Source organism: Alligator mississippiensis, chromosome 3 (genome assembly GCF_030867095.1).
Source record: "Alligator mississippiensis isolate rAllMis1 chromosome 3, rAllMis1, whole genome shotgun sequence".
In the NCBI taxonomy this organism is placed as follows: Eukaryota; Metazoa; Chordata; order Crocodylia; family Alligatoridae; genus Alligator; species Alligator mississippiensis.
Window position 1 is genome coordinate 197,654,129 of NC_081826.1, and position 19,963 is coordinate 197,674,091.

The window sequence follows — 19,963 nt, forward strand, 5'->3', positions numbered from 1 at the left end:
AAGCCTTCATAGTGGACCTGGGTCTCTGCCCCTCTCCTATAGGCATTTAACAACCTCCACGCTTCAGTTTACAACTGCAGATTAAAATACAACTTTAAATATGCTTGCAGGTGTTTACGAGACCACTGAACTCAAAATATATATTCAAGCTTACAGTAATACTCAAAAATTACAAAGTAGGAAAAACACTCTTATAACAAGAAAAGTTAGGTACCTCCAGAACAGATTCTGCAAAAATGTTCAAATATACACCAGAAGCTTTATTGTTCTTGAACAAACAATTTTTAAAAGATTCACAAGAAAATTGGTCTAAGCAGATATGATACCAAAAACAGATCAAATATTCCAAAAGTTTCCACCATACTTAATTCACATCTGGCAGGAATTAAATCTAAGTTTATTTATAAAATCTTGAATTTGAGCCAATGATCAGAGACAACATAAAATAAAAAAAAAGACATTCACACTAAAATTCAAATGAATTCACAGTTATGCATATGCAGAAATCTTTGCAGGACTGGGACCTTAATCAGGTAAGCCTGGGACATGTGCATGTTCATTGCACAATGCCTTAAATCACTACTTTTCTTGACAGCTTTGCACATTGGTTTTGACACACAAGATGCTTTAACCACAAGAGTACAAAGAATAGGAATAGCATTAACATGAGTATGTAAAAACATAGCCAAAACAAAACACCAACTACTTCATCTTATTAAGAAGAATGTGAGATGATCTGTAAAAGTCTCAGCTCTCAGCAAAATTGAACATCCCACCACAGTGGTTTTCGGTTTACATAGAAAGAAAGGGTTGCATCTGGGGTACAGTTTTTTTGGTTCAACTATTAAAGCAAAACCAAAATGCATTAGAAAATACTATACAGATTTCTTTTAAATAAATGCACAATAATATTTAAAAAAAATCTCACATCCATATACTTCAGCTGTATTGTTTCTACACAGGCCACCTAAAATGTTTTCCCATTTCTCTTCTACCTGCCAGCTGTTCATTTTGAAGTCCAGAGGAAAATTCTGATTTTTTTCAGATTTCTTTTAGTTCACATCCATGTTTTCAAGTATTTCTGCCAGCTCTGTAACTAGATGCATACACGTACCACTCCAGCCAGTTTGCTTGCAAGGGTCCGGCAATGATCCTTCCTTCAATTTAAACAAACTCATTCTTACTTTTGCAGACTGGCATAATGGTTCTTCCTTTAAGGTCAGAAATTCATGCATTTTTCCTAAGCAGAAAAAACATGAATCCAAAAAGAAACATGCCTTCTCCAAACAGATTTCTCACTGTGATTCTACGTTTTCTCAGGTCTCCATTTCAGTCTCCACAATTTCAGGTCTGGAAGGGATTCTAGCCTTGGTTGCATTTTCCCCAGCTACGTCCTGAATATCAGATAATTGAAGAGTAGGTAGCGGTGCTCTCCAGTACTGGAATGAATTATACTGAAAACATTCTTCTGCCAGCTTTGGAAAAAGAACACAACACAACATATTAAGGTACATCATTACTGTAAAAAGTAAGAATAAGCCTTCTTGCAAAAGAAACTGGGCCAAATTATTTTAAGGTAAAATCTATAACCCTAATCACCAATTAATGTAATGAAATATACTAAAAATACTGAACAAAAAAAAAAAAATTAAAAAAAAATCACACACTGCTGTCAGCAGAATTATTTTATACTTTTATTGGGACCTAATGTATTAACTATGAAAACATATATAAACACCTACACTTCTACTCACAGCAGCAAATACACTTGCTCTTGTACTTTTTTTGTAATTTATACAACATTGTAGATAACAAATCCTATTCTTGACTCTCAAAAAGGTGCAAGTAACAGACAATTTCAAAGTCTATAATCAGTGTTAAGGTTCCTGGCTTAAGGAATGTTCAGGGCTGTTTCCATGATAAGCCATCACTCATAAGAAAAAACAAGTCTTCTCCCAACACAGAAAAGCATTTAGTGCACATCTATTTAAGAAACAGCAGTTACAGTAAAAGCACAGTGCTAGAAAAGGCTTCCACTATTCTGTGTCTTTTCTCTTTTATAGCCATGCATACTTAAGTACAGAAAATATGTTGTACTCTTATTTAAGTACAAAGTTTTCTTACCAAATAAGTGCTATATGCTTGCTAGAAAACTTACGAAGCCTAATACTTGATAAGTACAAAGTGCAATGCTCATTAAGTGCAAAGTACTATTAGCGGCCCTAAAATTCACTAGCTTGCTTCATTTTCATGGTTTCTACTAATCAAATTTCCTCACTGCTATTAGAAGCCTTGAAAAAGAGCAGTTAGCCAGGTTCAGGGCTCTTTCTCTCTAATTTATAAAAAAGAAAGGAAAAGAAAAGAAAGACTGGTTTCACCTGCAAGCTTTTTTTTTTTTTTTTTTAAACTACAGAACTTTTTTCTTTCCTTATTGGATATGAAATAAATTAACCCTTTATATTGAGATATCACTAGTAAGAGTAGTTAATAAAGTTCTTTGAGTATACCACCTAATGAATAGTATGCGTCCTTTCTACAGAAATCTAAGTCACCTCTTGTGGAACATGTAAAACATTTCATCATATACAAAAATTGTACCTTGAACGCAGTGTTTCTAAACTAGGGTGCCGGAGTGAGATAAACAGATACGTTATTCAGATAAGCACAGGCTCAGACATGTCCCTGCCTGAATGATTCCCCACCCCCCACTACTCAGCCCCTCTGCATGGAAGGAAGCCTTCTAATACATAGTTTTTCAAACTGGGTGCCACTTAATTCAAAGAAGTTATGAAAAGGTGCCTTGAGTCCAGTGAGAAATGCCTCAAATCTAAAAAGGTTGAGAACAACTACTCTAACTTGGTACTTTCTTCCCAAACTGGGGAATGAAGAAAATAATGACCCTTACCACAATCAGAAAAGATTAATCATCTAGGATTCTGCTTTACTCTTGGAAGTTTCACTACCTCTCCCACCATTTTTAACAGATTTTGAAATTAATACATTTCCTCCTATTTAAGTGTTATGATCGTGTGTGGCAGGAGTTGGTTGTAGCTGTTTTGGTCTAAGGGCATAGGCAAACAAAGTTTTTTGGGTAAATGTGATATCTTTTGTGAGACCAACTAAATAGTTGGAAAAATTCTTCTTTGCAAGCTTTTGGATACAAACAGCCTTCTTCAGGCATACAGAGAGTCCACTGTTGTTTTGTGTTCTCTTGGATGGCTTTTGCTCTTGCACAGAATAATTGTTCCAACTATTTAGTTGGTCTAATAAAAGATAGCACATTTACCCAAAAAACTTGGACCTTGAAACAACAAAAGCAGTGCTCCCTCTGCTGGCTCTATAATAGAGATGCAAATGCAATGTTCAAATAACTATGCTAAGCAGTCATCTGGCTCATCCGGACAATTTTATATATGTGATCTTAAACAGGGCGCCAGCGCATGCTAGGGTGCTATGAGGTGTTAAGAGATAAGCAGGTATAGAGAGGTAAATGCAGATTAGGCTCATCCTTGCCTGGTCACAACCCTGCTCCCACTGCTCGGCCACTCTGCCAGGAAATAAACAGTGTCATAAATAACTTTGGTTTTGGAATGGGATGCTGCTCAATTCACAGAACTAATGGAGGGATACCTTGAGTCTAAAAAGGTTAATACAGATATTTAATATACAGCAAAGCCTGAAATCCAATTATGACCGTACCATGTTTTTCAGCTAAAAATGAATTTTTAACTACATTTATACTGCTACCACCTCTCACTGGTTGGGTGGGGGGGAAGGTGGCTGCCAATGTCAGAGGAAGGGGAGGGAGACTGGTAAACACCACTTCACGTGGTGGGGAAGAGAGAGAGGAAAGAAGGGAGGAGACGACAAATGCAGGAGAGAACAGGAGCGGCTGCTGTTACGTGGCAATTCTGGACAGCTCCTACAGCTCTTAATCACTAGACTGTCTGTAAATTAACATCTTTAAGTGGCTTAAAGTACTTGTTATGCGGCTTAAAGGCATGCCACTCCAGAGCAAGACTGATCCTGGTCCAGGAAGCTGCGGCCACTCCCCACAGATGTGGCTCAAGTTGAAGGTGGGACTGCCTCAGACTCCTAGCACCAAGCCCACCAAAATTTGATCAAGATTTACGCGGCTCACAGCCTAAGGTGTAACAAGACCCTCAGAGAGGAAGCAATACCTGCCATAGGGAGGGTGAGAGCAGTAGGGGCTGGCAGCACAGCACCAGGCCTGAAAGGAACCCTGCACTGAGCTGCTTGCCCCTGAAGCCACAGGCTGCACCTCAGTCAGCTCAGGGGCCAGATCCAGCGCATGGGCCACAACCTGAGGATCATGGCTTTACTTGCCACCTAGCAGATAAATACCCATGTTACAAGGGGAATGGGGATTAGCCATGAACTCTGCAGCAACCTTGGCATTACAAACTCGCCAACACACGGGGGCGAGTTACCAGAGGACCTTTCTGTCCTGCCTGCAGGGAAATGGGAAGACTTCTTGGACATGGCACATCTTGTGTGCCCTTCTTGTGGGAGCAGCTGACTCTGGCTGGCAGGAGGGAAGCGGGGGGCCCTCTTGGCACCTGCCAACTCAGACCACATTTGCCAGCTGCACCACGGCCAAACAGTGCCACCACCTTCCTCACTCCTCCTCCAGCTAGTAAATCACCTTATTTAAATAGAAAACCCCCCAAGGGTGCAAATTATGGGGGAGCTGGACCACCTCCAAAAACATAAAAATCACAAGGGAGGTGTCTCCAATCGGACTGCCCCTTCACTTAGGCGGGCTTGTTAATCACTGAACTACCTCAAGTTTTTTGTGCAGACCCAAAAGTCACAGTGTAATGCAAACCCTGCCTCGCCTCCCTTCCCCAGGTAGACCCCGGGGCCAGGCGAGCTCCCACAGCGACCCCCACCCCTCAGAGTAGGGGGCGGGCCCGCCATTCGGCCCCCCGCGGAGGGATCCGCATGACGCGGCCCAGCCCAACCCCGCCGTTACCTCCGCGGCCGCCCGCGCTCCCCCCCGGCCGCCGCCGCCCTCCGGCGCCTCTTGTAGCCGCCAGGACCCCGCGTCTCCCTCGTACTGCTGCTGCCGCCGCCGCCCCCCCGCGCCGCCGGCGTCTCCCGGAGGCGCCTCATCCTCACCCGCCTCCGCCTCCCGCTTCCGCTTGCTGGCGGCGGCGCGGGGCGCTGGCTCGGCGCGAGGGAGGCGGCGGGGCACGAAGCGCTTGCAGGGCACGTGACACACCAACGGCTCCGCGCGGCGCTTGGCCATGGGGTGGGGGGCGCTCCGCGAGGACACGCGCGCGCCACAGCCAGAAGGGAGGGGAGGGGACGTCGCGCGCATGCGTCTCCGCTGCACTCCCTTGGGGCTGTCGGGGGCCCCGCCCACCCCCGGGCGCACCAATAGCCGCTCGCCGAAGCCAGGGCGAAAGGCGAGTACCGCCCCTCGGCCCACGCGGCGCATGCGCACATCGCTCTGAACTACTCGTGTGGGTGCAAGCACCTAGAGCCCGCCGAGCAGAGGCGGGGGCAGAGAGGGAAGGGGCGGGGCGCGACCTGCGGCTGAGTCTCAGGCGTCCACCTGGGCACGGAGCTGTGCCCAAGTCGCAGGTGCGGGGGCTGTCTTCCCGCGCGGCTTTAAGAGGCACTTCCGCCCGCTCGCGCGTGCACCAGCCTCTGGGCCCGGTCTGCCGCGGAGCTCCCTCCCCTCCGCTCGACTTCCCCACAGCCCCGTGCCCCTCGCCGCGTGCACAGGCCGCGGTGCCATTGGCGGCAACCCGTGGAAACGTGCGAGTACAAGGAAACGTCTCAGACAGCCCAGCCCCGAACTCCTTGCATCGAGCCACTCCCCACCCCCTTCACTTCCCCGCCAAGAAAACGCACCTCTGCCGCTACTGCATTACACCCCCGCCCCACTTTTACCCACGCCAAGGGCAGCGTGTAAGATCCTTTTTGTCTTCTTTGCATGCCAAAGGCAATAACCCTCAAGAAAAGAAAAAAAAGATGAAAAAAAATGGTGGGGAAGTGAAGGATCTCTCACTCTCGGAGACGCTAGAAGTCACCGTCAACTAGTGGCTGAGTTAGAGACCGCAGGGCTTGATGAATAGCTCTGCACCTCTGCCCCTTCCCACCTTTTAATTTTCTCTCTCTCCTCTTGGGAGGAAATTGAAGGGACAAGATAATGCCATAGTACCTAGAACATTCCCTCGCATTTTGGAATCGATTAGCGTCAGCTTTCAAAACCCACAGACAGTATATTCCTGTCAAACGAGGAATACACACAATCTCCCTCTCTAGTATATTAGTACAGTATGCATACACGTACACACACGCTGTATATACATAAATAAACAGGAGAAATATACAGTAAAAGCTGTGTTAACCTGTGCGGGGGGGGGAGGGGAGGGATAATCTAAAAAATCTGGTTATCCGAGGCAGGGTTTTCAACCTTTTTGAAAACCCCTGCAGGGGTGGCTGCTCCCCACACCCCAGCCTGAGAGAAATTCCAGTTTATAATAGAGTATTCCCTAGAGTAGAATGCCAGTTAACAGCTTTTATTGTATATAGTCATTTGACTGCTATATACTGCCTATAAGGTTTTGAAAGTATCAATTCCAAAATGTGAAAGGCATCAGATCATATATGAAAACCATCAAAAACAGAGTGCCAAACTGTAGCCAGACTGGCCTATTAGCAGTTTATTTTCTTCAAATGAGGGGCCAACAAAATACATGGAAAGTCCTATCAATTTAAGTTATTGCTGGAGGAAAGCAAAAATTAAAAATTACTACTTGTCACTGCTCAGGAGAGCAAAGAGGTTACAGAAATTTGGAAATCAATCTTTGGCAAGACCCAAACCAGCATTTGTATCCTATTAAACGATTAGTACTAATCACACCAATCCATATGTAAAGTCTTGAGAAGTAGTTAGTTTGTGCAATTTGTGCTTTTCAGCCCATGGGAACAGTTATACACAGCCAGCTCTGGGAGCTCCTGAACACTCTGCAACTCCCCAGAGCTGGCATGGAAAGCAGCCCGTCACAAACTCTGGAAGCCTTGGGATTGCGGGCTTCAGTACAGCGAGCCTCAACAGACCATCCCAGGGCCATGGACCCTGGAGACCAAGATTCCCATGCATCTCACCAGGAAGCCAAGGAGGTTTCCACTGAAGCCTTCCTACAGCTCAATAAGAGTTCATGATATGTTCCACAAAACATTGTGTTCAATAAATTGGCATTTTCCAATTCCTGACCAGCTCTATGCTACTAATTGATATTTATAAGGCTTCACACAGCACAAAAAAAAATCAGCAGACAGCATAATGTCAGAAGGAACTAGGTTATCTAGACAGCTGTCTACTGAGTTGGGGGGGGGGGAGATTATGATTTTAAACCAAAATTTACTACAAGAGGAGTCAAGCTAATAAAATGTAATCCATTACTCATTCTGCAAACTTTAATATTTCAAGAAAAATCAAGTTATTATACACATTAAAAATAGAGGAAAAATCATGCAGATACATGAAGTTTCCAATTCAGTTCTTTGTAACTGATTTTAGAATGAACTACATATAAATAAAAATACAGGACACTACATTTGTCAAACTTACTCCATATAAAGAAGTGTTACATAGCAGATTATGCAGCGTCTCATTTTTATAATTTTGCACACTCAATACCACATACAACTCAATAATGACCTAAGTTGTCCTGGTTTCAGCTGATCATTATACTAATTTTCCCTGTGAATACAACATTGAGAAAGAGAAGAATTAAGACACTCTGAATAATACACAATTATCCCTGTCCATTAATGTACAAAAGATCATCTTAAAAATTAGTACATTTGAATAGAGATGGAGGATCACCAATTCATATGATTTATCTGGAAGATAACATTGCCTCCAACTCCTATATTTCTGAAAGGAAAGTTTATGGAAACATGTATTTGAATTGATATTCCCTAAATTGAAAGTAAAACGGCATACTATTGTATATCTAACAGGTATTTAGAGTGAAGAACACTGATGTTTCCCAAAAGGGGCTTAGTGAAAAATGGCACATTTGACAAGTCTGGGGAATCGGAAAACAAAACCGAGAAAGAGAAAAAATTCTTTAGGGACTAAATTCAGCAAGAGTTAAATTGTGCATCAGTCACTAGGATAGTACAAATTTACACATGTAAAAAATGGGAATACCTCTTACAGGAGAAATGCCCACTGAATAAAAAGAAAGAGACAAGGCAGAATGGGCAGTATTACAGAACTAAGTGTTCAGGAACTTTACGATCAGTATTTATCCTGACTATGCCTTATTTCAAGGGATTTTAAAATATTAGTAGGATTTTATTGAAATGTATCTTTCTTCTATGAGAAGTTCATAGTAAAAGCATTAGAGCAGATTGTACCACAAGGGAATGAAAGCTACAGGAAACCATCCGTTGCTTTATAAAAATCAGAAAGTTCGTTTCTTTTCAAGGCAGTAAAAATCAGGTTACAATAAACGTCACTTGTGGCTGGGCAAATTTTAGCCTTTTTTTGTTTGTTTGTTTTAAGGCAAAAAAAAAAAATGTCCGTAATACTTTTTCAGTAAAAACAGAACGTCCAGGCTCTGGACAAGTAAACTTTTACAGACAATGTTGGTCTAATACTCCTCATTGGCAGGTATCCTGAGAGTTTAAAGTATGTCTATAGGCTTTATGCTTCTAGATAGTGTTTATGTAATAATAATAATAATAATACAAATAATAAAAATAGAATAAATCCACAAAACAGAACCAAACCAAAAAAGCATAACTTAAAATTCCCAGGTAAATTAAAGCAAATCCAGAGGCATGATATACCTGCCTTACTGAAAAAAGATAAAGCTAGAAATAGCCTTACAAAGGATGCAGCCAAGCAAATTCCAGAAGAAGGGGTCACAGTTAGATGAAAGCAATGGAGTTTAACAGTACCATAACGTGGCATGGGTTAGTGGGGCATGTGACCTAGGCACCACCTAAGGGGAAGAGAGCACCTCACTCCTCTACCCCACTGGACTTACACTTCCCAGATGTACATTGCAGCAGCACGGAGCATCTTGTGTCATAGAAAGCAAGTGTTCTGGGAATCATAGTTTTAAAATATCAGCAATGAAGTTTGCTGCTGCTGGGGGGAGAACTGATCCCAATTTTGCCACCAAAATCAGCAGATTTTTGCCCTCTCAATATGGGCTTTGGCAGCAAAAATATAGGAGTAAAAGTTCCCTCCACTGCCATTCTGGAAATCTGTCATTCCCAGAACACCTTACACTTCATGATGAACATCATCCATGATGCTGCTCGCTGTTGTTCCTCTGTACTGCCTAGTGGGAAAAAGAATAAGAGGACTGCCCTGCGCAAACTTGCCCTGGGCATATTTTTCTCGTATTATGCTTCTGGAGTTAAAAACAAAAACAAAAAAACCCCACATTATATTCCAGTGCCATTAGCAAGAAAACCCCCTGAAAAAGCCTCAGTTCCCCATAATGCCTTTTTCATTTTAAAGGATTTTTAAAAATGGATGACAATGTTGCTAAGTTAATGATGTCAATGTAAAGAAAACTAGCTAATTTGATTCCTTTAAACACAGGATATTTTTAAATATTTTTTTCCACTGAAAACTTATGTATAACTTCAAAAGTGACAGAAGCTTTCCTGTATAAAATTACCAGGCAACTTAACATAAAGAAATAACAAAATTAGAGGTAGATTTAGTGTAGCATGGGTAAATTGCCTTAAAGTTCCAGTCAAGTATCTAACAACTGACCTATAAATGTTGAATAGATATAGAAGCTCTTGCTAAAAAATGCATATGATTTATACAGTTTTTTCCATGTTCATATTAATGGTAACAGTGGCACAGCTGTCTCAATTATGTTCAACTGCTTTCTTTAAAAAAGGAACATTTTCTGTTATGATCTCTAACAAAAAAAAAATATTGCTTAAAAAAAAAAATGTTGACTTAAGCAGCAGATAAATTAAACTAATGAACTCCTAGTCGGCCAAATGCCTGACACATTAGGACAGGTCTTCTGGCTTGAAGCTTATTTACTACGGCTCCATTGTGACAAGCTGCTTTAACCAATCAGTATGTCAAATTGTCTATAGATTAGTTGCTTTGAACAGACTGGTGAACCTAAGGGCTGAGAAAATTACAGCTCCTAAACTATTCTATATTATTTCTTTTCCCAATCCTACAGAAAATAGTTTCAAAATTTATAAAGGTCACTATGAACAGCTTTCACAAAGCATTTTACCACTTTTCAACAACTCCAGACTTCACACCTTTTAAAAATAAAAAATTGCTCGTTTAGAAATGCTTCTCTCAGAGTGGCAGAGTTTGTACTATGCAAACTTCTGATTATTTGTAAATCAACAGGAAAAAAAATGAAAACCATTGGAATTTAATGAAAGAAAACAGACAGAATATATAAAGTCAATCTTGTATGGGCAGACTCATGGCAGACGCATTGAAACCATGGGAGGTTTTTATGACTTCTGACTTCTAAAGCACAAAGACAGTGTATTGTGAACATTTTCCCCTCCATTTTCACTACTGCAGTACAAATATGCATGGCATAGTACGTCAGGATAGCAATACAGATTAAGAAAATAGACACTATCTAAATTATGTTAGGAATAAGAAGGCACCACTGATTTGAGGTTGTGTCCAGCCATTACCCACAGTCCATTTTGTCAATTCTAGCACTAACTCCAACATTTTTTCCAAAGAATCTCTTTGAAACACTGCTATTCTGGTTTCCTAACTACAAACAACACACATTCATAGTAGTATTTCATCATGGAGAGTTCATTCACAGTGTACGTGGACAAAACAGATTCTCTCTCTACCTGAAAATAAAAATTCAAAAGTTACAGGACATTTTTCCGTGACACAGTAGTTTCTCCAACAATTCAATCCAAAGTATTTTTACTCTAAAGAGGCGTTATTACTGGACATTTCCTATCGGGGTCCTTGGCCCCTTAATACATACAAAATTATCACAACTAGCAGCAAGATTTTAAAAATATAAGTATCTAGAATTTACTAGTGTGTATTATTAAAATAATTACACTTAAGTAGTGCAAGTTTTGGCTATAGCCCACCTCCTTGAATGTTACTAGGAAACTGCAATGTATTCTTACCTCTATATGGAATCCATATTGTAATATAACGTTTTTTATATCCTCATAACTCAACTCTATAGAAAGTTCATTTGCCAAATTTTCAAAGTGATAAAGCAGAGGACCTAAGGTACAAAAATCAAATGTTTCAATACCACCAAGTCTCATTATATTTCATGAGTACATTTTTATTAGGTCTTTTATATAAAGGTAAAACTGAACAGCAAGGTATGCAATCAATGAAGTGTATAATTTCCTGATGTCTTTATAGGAGCTGACAATGCTGTCTAAAAATCACGGTTGACTAATGCTTTCTATTATAAACCCATTTTTATCTATCTGTTTTGAGCTTTACCAAATCAGCAATTTTTAAAAATTATGTTTTGGCAAAAAAACTGTTCAATTATTCTGTTAGCAAAGTTTGGGAAATAGACTCGTTTGCCCTTATTACATTCTTGTAACTAAAAGAACATTAACATTAAAAAAAACCAAGTTCATTCCACTTATTAAATGAATGCAGAAACAAGAAGCTTATAATTTCTATTCATAATTAATTTTAGAATGAACATGTAAAAGAAGTTATGTTGAATCATACGCTAAAATGATTCCTCATTTCTTGCTTTCAAATACAGATGTGAAAACTGGCAAGGGGGGAGACCTGGAACCAGGTGCTTTTGCTTCCTGTCAGAATTCACGCAGATTTGGCCAAACAGAGAATTTGGAAAAAAAAAAAAAAAGTTATTTGAATATGCTCCAAAAGGTCTGAGAGAATCTGGCAGCCCAAACTACTGCAGACTAAGGTAACGATGCTAGGCAGGACTTTTCCTAAAACTGCTCTTTTGAGTCACCAGGAGTCACTACCAGGTCATGCAGAATAACTGAATACGGAAGATATAACTGAAATAATTTACCTAAATTTATCCATATTCCTCCAGGCTTGAGTATTTTCCATATTGTATCAATGTAATCAATAACGTTATGTGCTGTGTCTATGAAGAAGCAGGTAGCTATACAGTCCCATGTATCTGTGCAAAGAAAAATAGATTACTAAATATACCCCCAAAAAAACAATTTTAGTTAATAGTAAAGATAAATGTTAGAATTTGGTAAGAAAGTTTTGAAAGTCTGTAATCTTCAAAATAAATGTTTTGAAATAAACATTTAATTTGAGATTTATTTCTGAACTGACACCAGCATTCATTTGCTAGCTTGTGGATAGATTTAAAGCTATAAACATAACTCCAAGTTACTCAACTTGTGGGGTGGGGTGGGGGAAATCTCTATATAAACTCTGCCAGAAAGCTAGGTTTTGTCAGGAGAAAATTTAAACACAGAAAGAGCAAATAAACCTGCTTGTTTTAACAGGAAACAATTATGCAATCCAAACAAGGATGCCAACAGCAAGAAAGAAATAGCTCTACCTAGTCAGTTTGGTACTGCGTGCAGATGAGTAACCTCAAGATACAGGTAAAATGCTCCACCTTCTGCACTCTTACCACTACTATGAGGCAAGGCCTTAAAGATTCAACTGCTCATAAAAAAAGAACTGGATAAACGCTATACACTGTTCAGGATCCTAGATATAATTTAAATAACTAATTGGATAAATACTATATGCACCTATCTGTTCCATATTAATCTGGGATTGAATTAAGTGAGAAACACCACCAGGTTTCTATAGAAGTGACACATCCAGACAAATCTGGCTATTGACAATGAGGAATATCCATGTCTTTTGTAAATATTATCCTTTAGTTAATTTCTAAAATACTTGTCAATGAGCAAGTCTACCCTAGATGCTACTGCACGTTTATTTAGTACTTGTATAAATGAGCAGCAACTGGAGTTACTGTGTAGTAGTGCCAGCAAACACTTTTTAAGTGACACTGCTGCACAGGAATGTCTCAGCATGTTTTTTTCCATGCGACACTACTGCACAGTATTATTAGGCTACTGCAGAGTCAGCGTCTCATGTAGATGTGCCCAGTGACTGCCAGTAAATGTATACTTATTTGTAAATAACTACTCTGCAATAATTTGTAGCGACTTATTTCATCAAAGAAAAGCTGTCAAGCAACAATACTGAACTTTAGTCCAGCATTACAGCAGATAGGCTGCTTATCTCATTTATTTCTTTAAAACCGCTTTTCTAATTCAAGTGAGATGAACAGGATGTTATAAAACTTACTGGGGAAAGTTTTCTAGACTATCACTGTTCTCATTAAAATCACCACTGCAAGTAGAATCCATTTTATACACAAATGTGCTATAGATTATCTATACGTTCTGACTGAAGGAAGAGCAACATTTATTTTGGCTGTGAAAACCTAGGTGCATTCTTCAACTTTGTTGTTCACTGTAGTAACTGAAAGCATGATTTTATTTTATTGCTTAGCAAATTTCTGTCATACCATAGTGGGTATATGTTAAAGATGCAATATGTACTGTAACCAGTAATTTTGACATCTATAATTTATCTACTTACTGCACTCAGAATAAATTTCCTGAAAATCCCCTGCAGTCATAGAAAAGTTTGCACCAGGAGGAAGATTGTGGGGGTCAACATCAGGGAAATTAATTGGTCGTATCTGATCAGCAGATCTCCGGTTATTGCTAAACTGATGAATCCAGGGATAAAGTTTATAGGAATTAATTTCAGAGCATCTGCAAAATATGAAAGTCAAAACAACAAAATTAGTCATTCATTTTACAAATATAAAATGATTTATTTTGGTTTTCACCAGTGTCCACAATGAATGTACTTGATAGCAATGTAGACTTTATAAAAATAGTTCTATAGGACTTTTACTTAATTACTTTTACTTACATTCATTAAATGAATGACTGACTTTTAACAAAGAACAGAACTATTTTACTCCTTAAAAACACAGTAGCAAGAAGCAACTGTTACTAGCTATACTGAAATGCACTTTCTTCTTTTAGCCTCTTATTTTTCCAACATTTTTCATTTATGTTGATCTTAAAGCAAAATTAAGAATGTAATTCTTTCTGCAAGATGGTGAAGACTTCCATTACAAATGTTCAGTAGTGCTAAGAACCAAGAGAATTTGCTTTGCTGAAAGAGAATCTTTGTTTTTACAAGAGAAAGAGAACTTCACTCTTATATTTATAATTTCCTGTGAATACCCATTTTAATGCTAGATTTAGTAATATGTACTTTCTTAAAGCTATAATGCTAGGGTCAAAGTAAATGTATTTTTTCTGAAACTATCATCCTTTAATCTAAAGACATACTTTTGTTCATTTCAACAGGATCAGACTTTTTGCCCTTTGCAGCATTACATTGGGCACGTCTACACATTCATTAATGCATATTTAGTTTATCACTTGCTTAAGTAAGTACTAACTAAATGCAAAGTAACTAAAATTATTGCACAACAGCGCCAGCACAATTTTTTTTAGTGATGCTTACTACGGAGTAGCCTAATACTACTGCGCAGTAGCGTATTATCACAGGTTTTGCCCAACATGCTACTGTGCAGTGTTATTAGGCTACTTCGCATAAAGTGTCTCATGTAGATGTGCTCATTGACAGCACCACAATTTAGCTGAACAACCTCACAAAATTTCGAGTGTTTTTACTCTGAATTTTATGGAACACAAGACAAATTAACTTTGGGACCCTTATGTAGTTTAATTCAACTCTGTAAAATAAATAAAAAGCTCCGTTTTTATAGTACTAATCCATCTTTGCTCATACTGTAAATTAAAAAGGCATACTTCTGGTAGGCCTACAAACTCACCCTAAGACCTAGGCTGCACTCAATTATTCTCAATCATGCCCATTAATGAAAGCAGGGCTACACCTACGTAACTGAGGACAATAGAAAAATGCAGTAGTAACAGGGCAAGACTCATCCCTTGTTTTGGAGATACCAGAAAATAACATAATTTATCATTACATACAAGGGCAGCTTGCAGAGTTAATAGAAAATGCATCCATCCACTTGAAGCTGAAGCAGATGTGCTCTGAAGAGTGAAAGAAAGGTATAGAACCAAAGATGCCCCGTTTACAGTAAAACCATTTTTATAGGCTGTGAGCATCAGTACAACAGCTGGGATTATCAAATGTTTGCCTATATATTATAAAGAATTAAGTATGCATAATTCTAGCACTCCAAGGGAAGAAACCCAAACTGTGGATACATACAGTAGTTACATTTCCTAAAGTTACTCTAAACAAGATAGTGTTTAAAAGCCTGCTAAAACAGAAACACAACCTTTTTGGTAAAGATACGCTATGCTGTTCATTCATGCATAATCCAGATGGTAGGGGTGTGCAGAACGGGCTGTGTTCAATTTGGATTCGGCCCAAATCAGGGACAGTGATTCGATTCGTTGATTCAGATCGCTGTCCCCAATTCAATTCAGCTGAATCCAAATCTGAAGATTCAATGCTGATTTGGAGAATCAGCGATTTGGCCACAGACACAGCTTTAAAAGTTTTTTCGGTCCACTTCTGGGTCCGCTGCCGAGCATGCAGGAGGGCTCCCCCAGGTTAGCGATTGGCCATGGGGGGACCCCGGGTACCCCCTGTACCCAGGATGCACCAGTCGCTGAGCCGAGGGGGGGATAGGGGACGCGGCCCCCCCTCCCCCCCAACATGCTCTCCGGTAGACCCAGAAGTGGACTGGATGTACTTCTGGTCCACTTACAGGTCTGCTGCCAAGTGCACTGGGACCCCCCACCGTGGGATGCTCCATTCGCCCCACCATCTCAGCATTCACGAGCCACCTGGTACCTTGAAGTATGTAGAAAAAACATTTCAGGCTGTGTCTATGTCGAATCATCACATCTTTCCAAATTGATTCAAAGGGTTCTGATTTGATTTGGAGAGATTGAAGAGTTTCCCCGATTCGCAGATTTGGGTACTGAATCAGGCCAAATCTCTGCCGAAACAAATCAGTGACCAAAACTTCGCACAGCCCTACCAGATGTCTCAAACATCAATAACATCATAACATTTCGTAAGGGAAATGGCTCCATTTTACAAATGAGGAAACTGAGACAAGACTAAACTGACTTGCATGAAGTCATAAAATCTGCGAAAAGTCAATAAGAACCCAAATCTCCTAATTCCTGTTTTTAGCACAGATCTATCCTAATTTTACCTTAGAGAAATGAGAAACAAGGAGGTAAAATATTGCCTCATCTACTGCAGTAGGTTCAGATAGTCCCTTAATTACATTTGGGAGCCCTCCTTTTTCATCACCACAGACTTACACTCCAACTAGATGGTTCTCAAATCTTGTTAGACTCAGAACACTCCTTGAAAAATACCAGCTCTTAGTTTTCACTTGGTTTTTTGACTATAGAAAAATAAAGCAGTTTTTCTGTTGCAAAGATCTCAGAGACCACAATAGATTAGAATGTTTTTAACTAGAGCTGTGTGAAGCTTCGGTAGCCAATTCAATTTGGAGGAGATTCGGCCCGATTTGGCGGCCAAATCTCCAAATCCAAATCGAATCAGGAGACCCATTAATTACTCCCAATCAAGTCAGAGGCCTCCGAATCGATTCAGAGAGATTCGGCTATGGACTGTACAGGCAGGCACTGGGCAGTGCCAGCAGGAGCAGCTGGCAGCCCCAGAAAAAGCTGCAGCTTGTCCGACTGCTCCCCTGGCTGTGCCCCTGCCGGGGCAAGGCAGGCAGTGCTAGCAGCCCCGCGAGAAGATGAGAGGGCTGGGGGGATAGAATAGGGAACTGGGGAACTAAACCGGGAGCTGGGGGAACAAACAAGGGCTTCCCCCCAGGTCCCAGTTCGATCTCCCAGCTCCTAATCATTCCTCCTGCGGCTTCCCCTGGGGCTGCCAGCAGTGCCTGCCTCACCCTGGGCAGGGGGGCAGCTGGGGGAGCAGCTAGACAAGCCGTGGCTCGAGCCGGCAGCCCCAAGAGAAGCCACGGGGGCTGGAGGAAATGATTAGGGAGTTGGGGGGGGTGCAGCTGGACAAGCTGTGGCTTCTCCCAGGGCTGCCAGCTCAAGCCGGGGCTCGTCTGGCTGCTCCCTCAGGTGCTCCCGCTGGCACTGCTTGCCTTTATAGTCTATGGCCAAATAAGATTCAGCACCGAATATTTTCAGATTTTGATTCAGCCAAAATCAAATTGGGGCAGTCAATGAATCGAATCACTGTCCCTCCGAATCGCCAAATCCAAATCCGAAGCGAATACTTTCCACTTCACACAGGCCTATTTTTAACACTATGGATTCCTATTTGAAGTCTCTGGGTTTACCTCATAACTCATGTTTCCACTGTTAACTGTGGCCCCGTGGAACCCTCGAAAGGATCCCAAACTGCCACAATACTCCAACTGAGAATCACTGCTCTACACCAAATACCTGGTGCAGGCCCTTTGATGCCCACCCTTCAGCCAACAATGACCCCACCCTTCAGCCAACAATGACTGGCTGTAGCCGTCTTTCAAAATTTATCAACCACTGCTCTTAGATAGAAGAAACGTTAAATGTTCCAAGAAGTAATGTTCCAGTCCTAGGCTGAAGGTAACAAGTCTCCACAACTGTTTGCCTAAATTTGTGTGAAATTACAAGTAACATAACAACAACCAGGTACAAATGATACCAATTAACACTCCTCTTCTCCACTCCTCTTTATTCACATCCAAAACACAAATATTTAATGGTTCAGTAAAACTAATCAGTAGGAAAAATAAAAAGAAACATTGATTCTAAAGTGTAATGAATTTTGGGGAAGAGCCCCTAATGGTACAGAGACTTGCTATTATTTTTTTTGCCTTATGGACTCTTACTTTTGATTCAAGATATAGATCCAAAAAGGTTGCTTCAGATTCATCTTGGGCCATTATAGACAGAATCCCAAATCTTACACCTCATGTACAGCAAGGCAATCTATTTAAATGTCTCATGGCTAGTCTCTTGGAAAGTTAAAGTGAATCAACTGAAGGTGTGAATTCAATGTGCAAAGTTAAAGCATGTTAACTAAAGGTTTTTAGCTGGAAAGCAGCTTTTATTCTTGTAGCTCAAACCTTCTCAGAAAATCTTTTCATTTTCCAAGATGTGAAAAAACTGCTTGCTTTAGCACATGCTACCACCTAAACATCCTATCAAGTTTAAAGCTTATGTTTTTTCTTTAAAAAGTCTTGGGAAAATTAGAGTCAGCCAACCAAAGGTGATGACTGTACATCAAATCACATTCAAACTCCTTTGGATATGCATTTTTCAGGAGTAAAATGGCATTAAGTCATTCCTCCTAAGGCCACTTTTCTATTAAATAGGAATATCCCCACAGGAATTTAACATGCTTTAATGCATCAACATTGTCTTTGACCATCATGGTCTCTAGTTATGTGGTCATCAAGAGTAACAATTCACGGCCTCTTTCAAGGAAGTGGTACAGGTTATTAAATTAAGATGAAGCAAATAATTTAAAAAATGAGAAAAACATTAGCTAGGGTTTAGAACAGTGGTTCCAAACCCAAATAGAGCTGTCCCCTCACCATATTTTCCTGATGCCAGGCTGTGCCATCCTTGCTGCACTGAACATAGGAAGCCACACAGCTGCATTTATACAATGTTTCACTTGTGCTAATCAACTCTGCACCATATCCTAAGGGTGCAGACCATAGAGGAAATAAGATACAAGTCTTTTCATGTGCAGAGAAGGAAGGGCAGAAGGGCTAGGGTAGGTGGGCAACAGCATAAGGAAAATTGAGAAAAACAGGTTTCCTATATAGAAAATTTAAAGTTATATTTCAAGGCAAATTTCTATTCTAAAAATGTATTCCTACGGGCCCCTGCTACAGGTTCAAATTAAAGCTGAACCCAGATATATATATTTTCAAGCACTAAATTTGTAGCTGGTTGGCTCTTTTTATAGCTTGACAGTCACTTTTGTGGTGTGATAATTACTTTGCATGTGTAGCTGGTCTAAATTTACTGTACAATTAAACAGCGAATTGTGCATTATAGGTAACATAGCTGAGACCCGTGTTGAAGTAGGTTTGGCCCTTGAGGAAGATAGCACCTTTTATCACTCTAGAAATAAATTAGAGAGGGTAGACTTGAAACTCAAACCCTTAAGGTACATTAGAAAAAAATCTTCAGTTGATAATTGAATCACAAAAAAATCTATTTTTGTATTTTGGCCAAACTGCTTTAAAACTCATTTTCAGCAAGAACAGGGTTTACAATATTTAGCTTTACAAACTTTACCAACGTATTTGAGATCAAGTTTGAATTTTGTTCATTTTCTCTAAATGTTTGTGACGGAGACCAGTAACATCAGGACTATCTTACTATCCTGGGGAAATAAAGGGGGAGAAAAGATGAATTGTTCTACAAAAGTTACTTCAAGAAATGCTTCTTTTCCATCTGCTTGTTACTTTTCCTTAAATACTGCCTGAAATTCAAACAGGACACAATATATCTTTCCCTGTTCATGTCAGGTGTCAACTTCTCAAAAGGTTAGCTGGGACTGCAATTAAGAACCACTGGCTCCTCACATCCCCTGAACAGAAGTCCTGAGGTCACTGTAAAAAGTGGAACACTGGAATTCTTGAACCTCAACAAGCAAATGAGCAGTTTCAAGAGTTCCATCCTTTCCTTTGTGGTGACAGGGAAGTCTCCACAACTGCCTAGGGGGATCTTACAGGTGATAAAATGATCATCTTTCCTTTGCCAGGAAAGATACAAGTAACAGCAAATGAGTAATATCAACACACTGAATTTTGTGGTATAAAACTTAAAGGCTATTAACAAAATCCTATACATGTATGCTTCAGTGCTAAAAACGTTATTTTATCCTATGCTGAAACACCATATTAAA

General features: G+C 40.2%; 1 protein-coding gene across 6 annotated transcripts in view; it reads right to left on the reverse strand.

The window, feature by feature from the left end:
* Positions 1 to 239: 239 nt before the first annotated feature.
* Positions 240 to 19,963, reverse strand: part of CARNMT1 (carnosine N-methyltransferase 1) — a 41,725-nt gene continuing 22,001 nt past the window's right edge. For 3 of the 6 annotated variants that reach the window (XM_014608748.3, XM_019478109.2, XM_019478113.2), the window contains exons 5-8: positions 13,628 to 13,806; positions 12,054 to 12,167; positions 11,164 to 11,267; positions 240 to 1,475 (exon numbers count right to left, since the gene is read on the reverse strand). In XM_014608748.3, the coding sequence (XP_014464234.1) occupies positions 1,317 to 1,475; positions 11,164 to 11,267; positions 12,054 to 12,167; positions 13,628 to 13,806 (556 nt within the window). In that variant the 3' untranslated portion in view covers positions 240 to 1,316. Of the gene's footprint in view, positions 1,476 to 7,441; positions 10,870 to 11,163; positions 11,268 to 12,053; positions 12,168 to 13,627; positions 13,807 to 19,963 lie in introns of those variants that run through there. The other 3 variants (XM_014608749.3, XM_019478111.2, XM_019478112.2) reach the window with 2 other exon arrangements.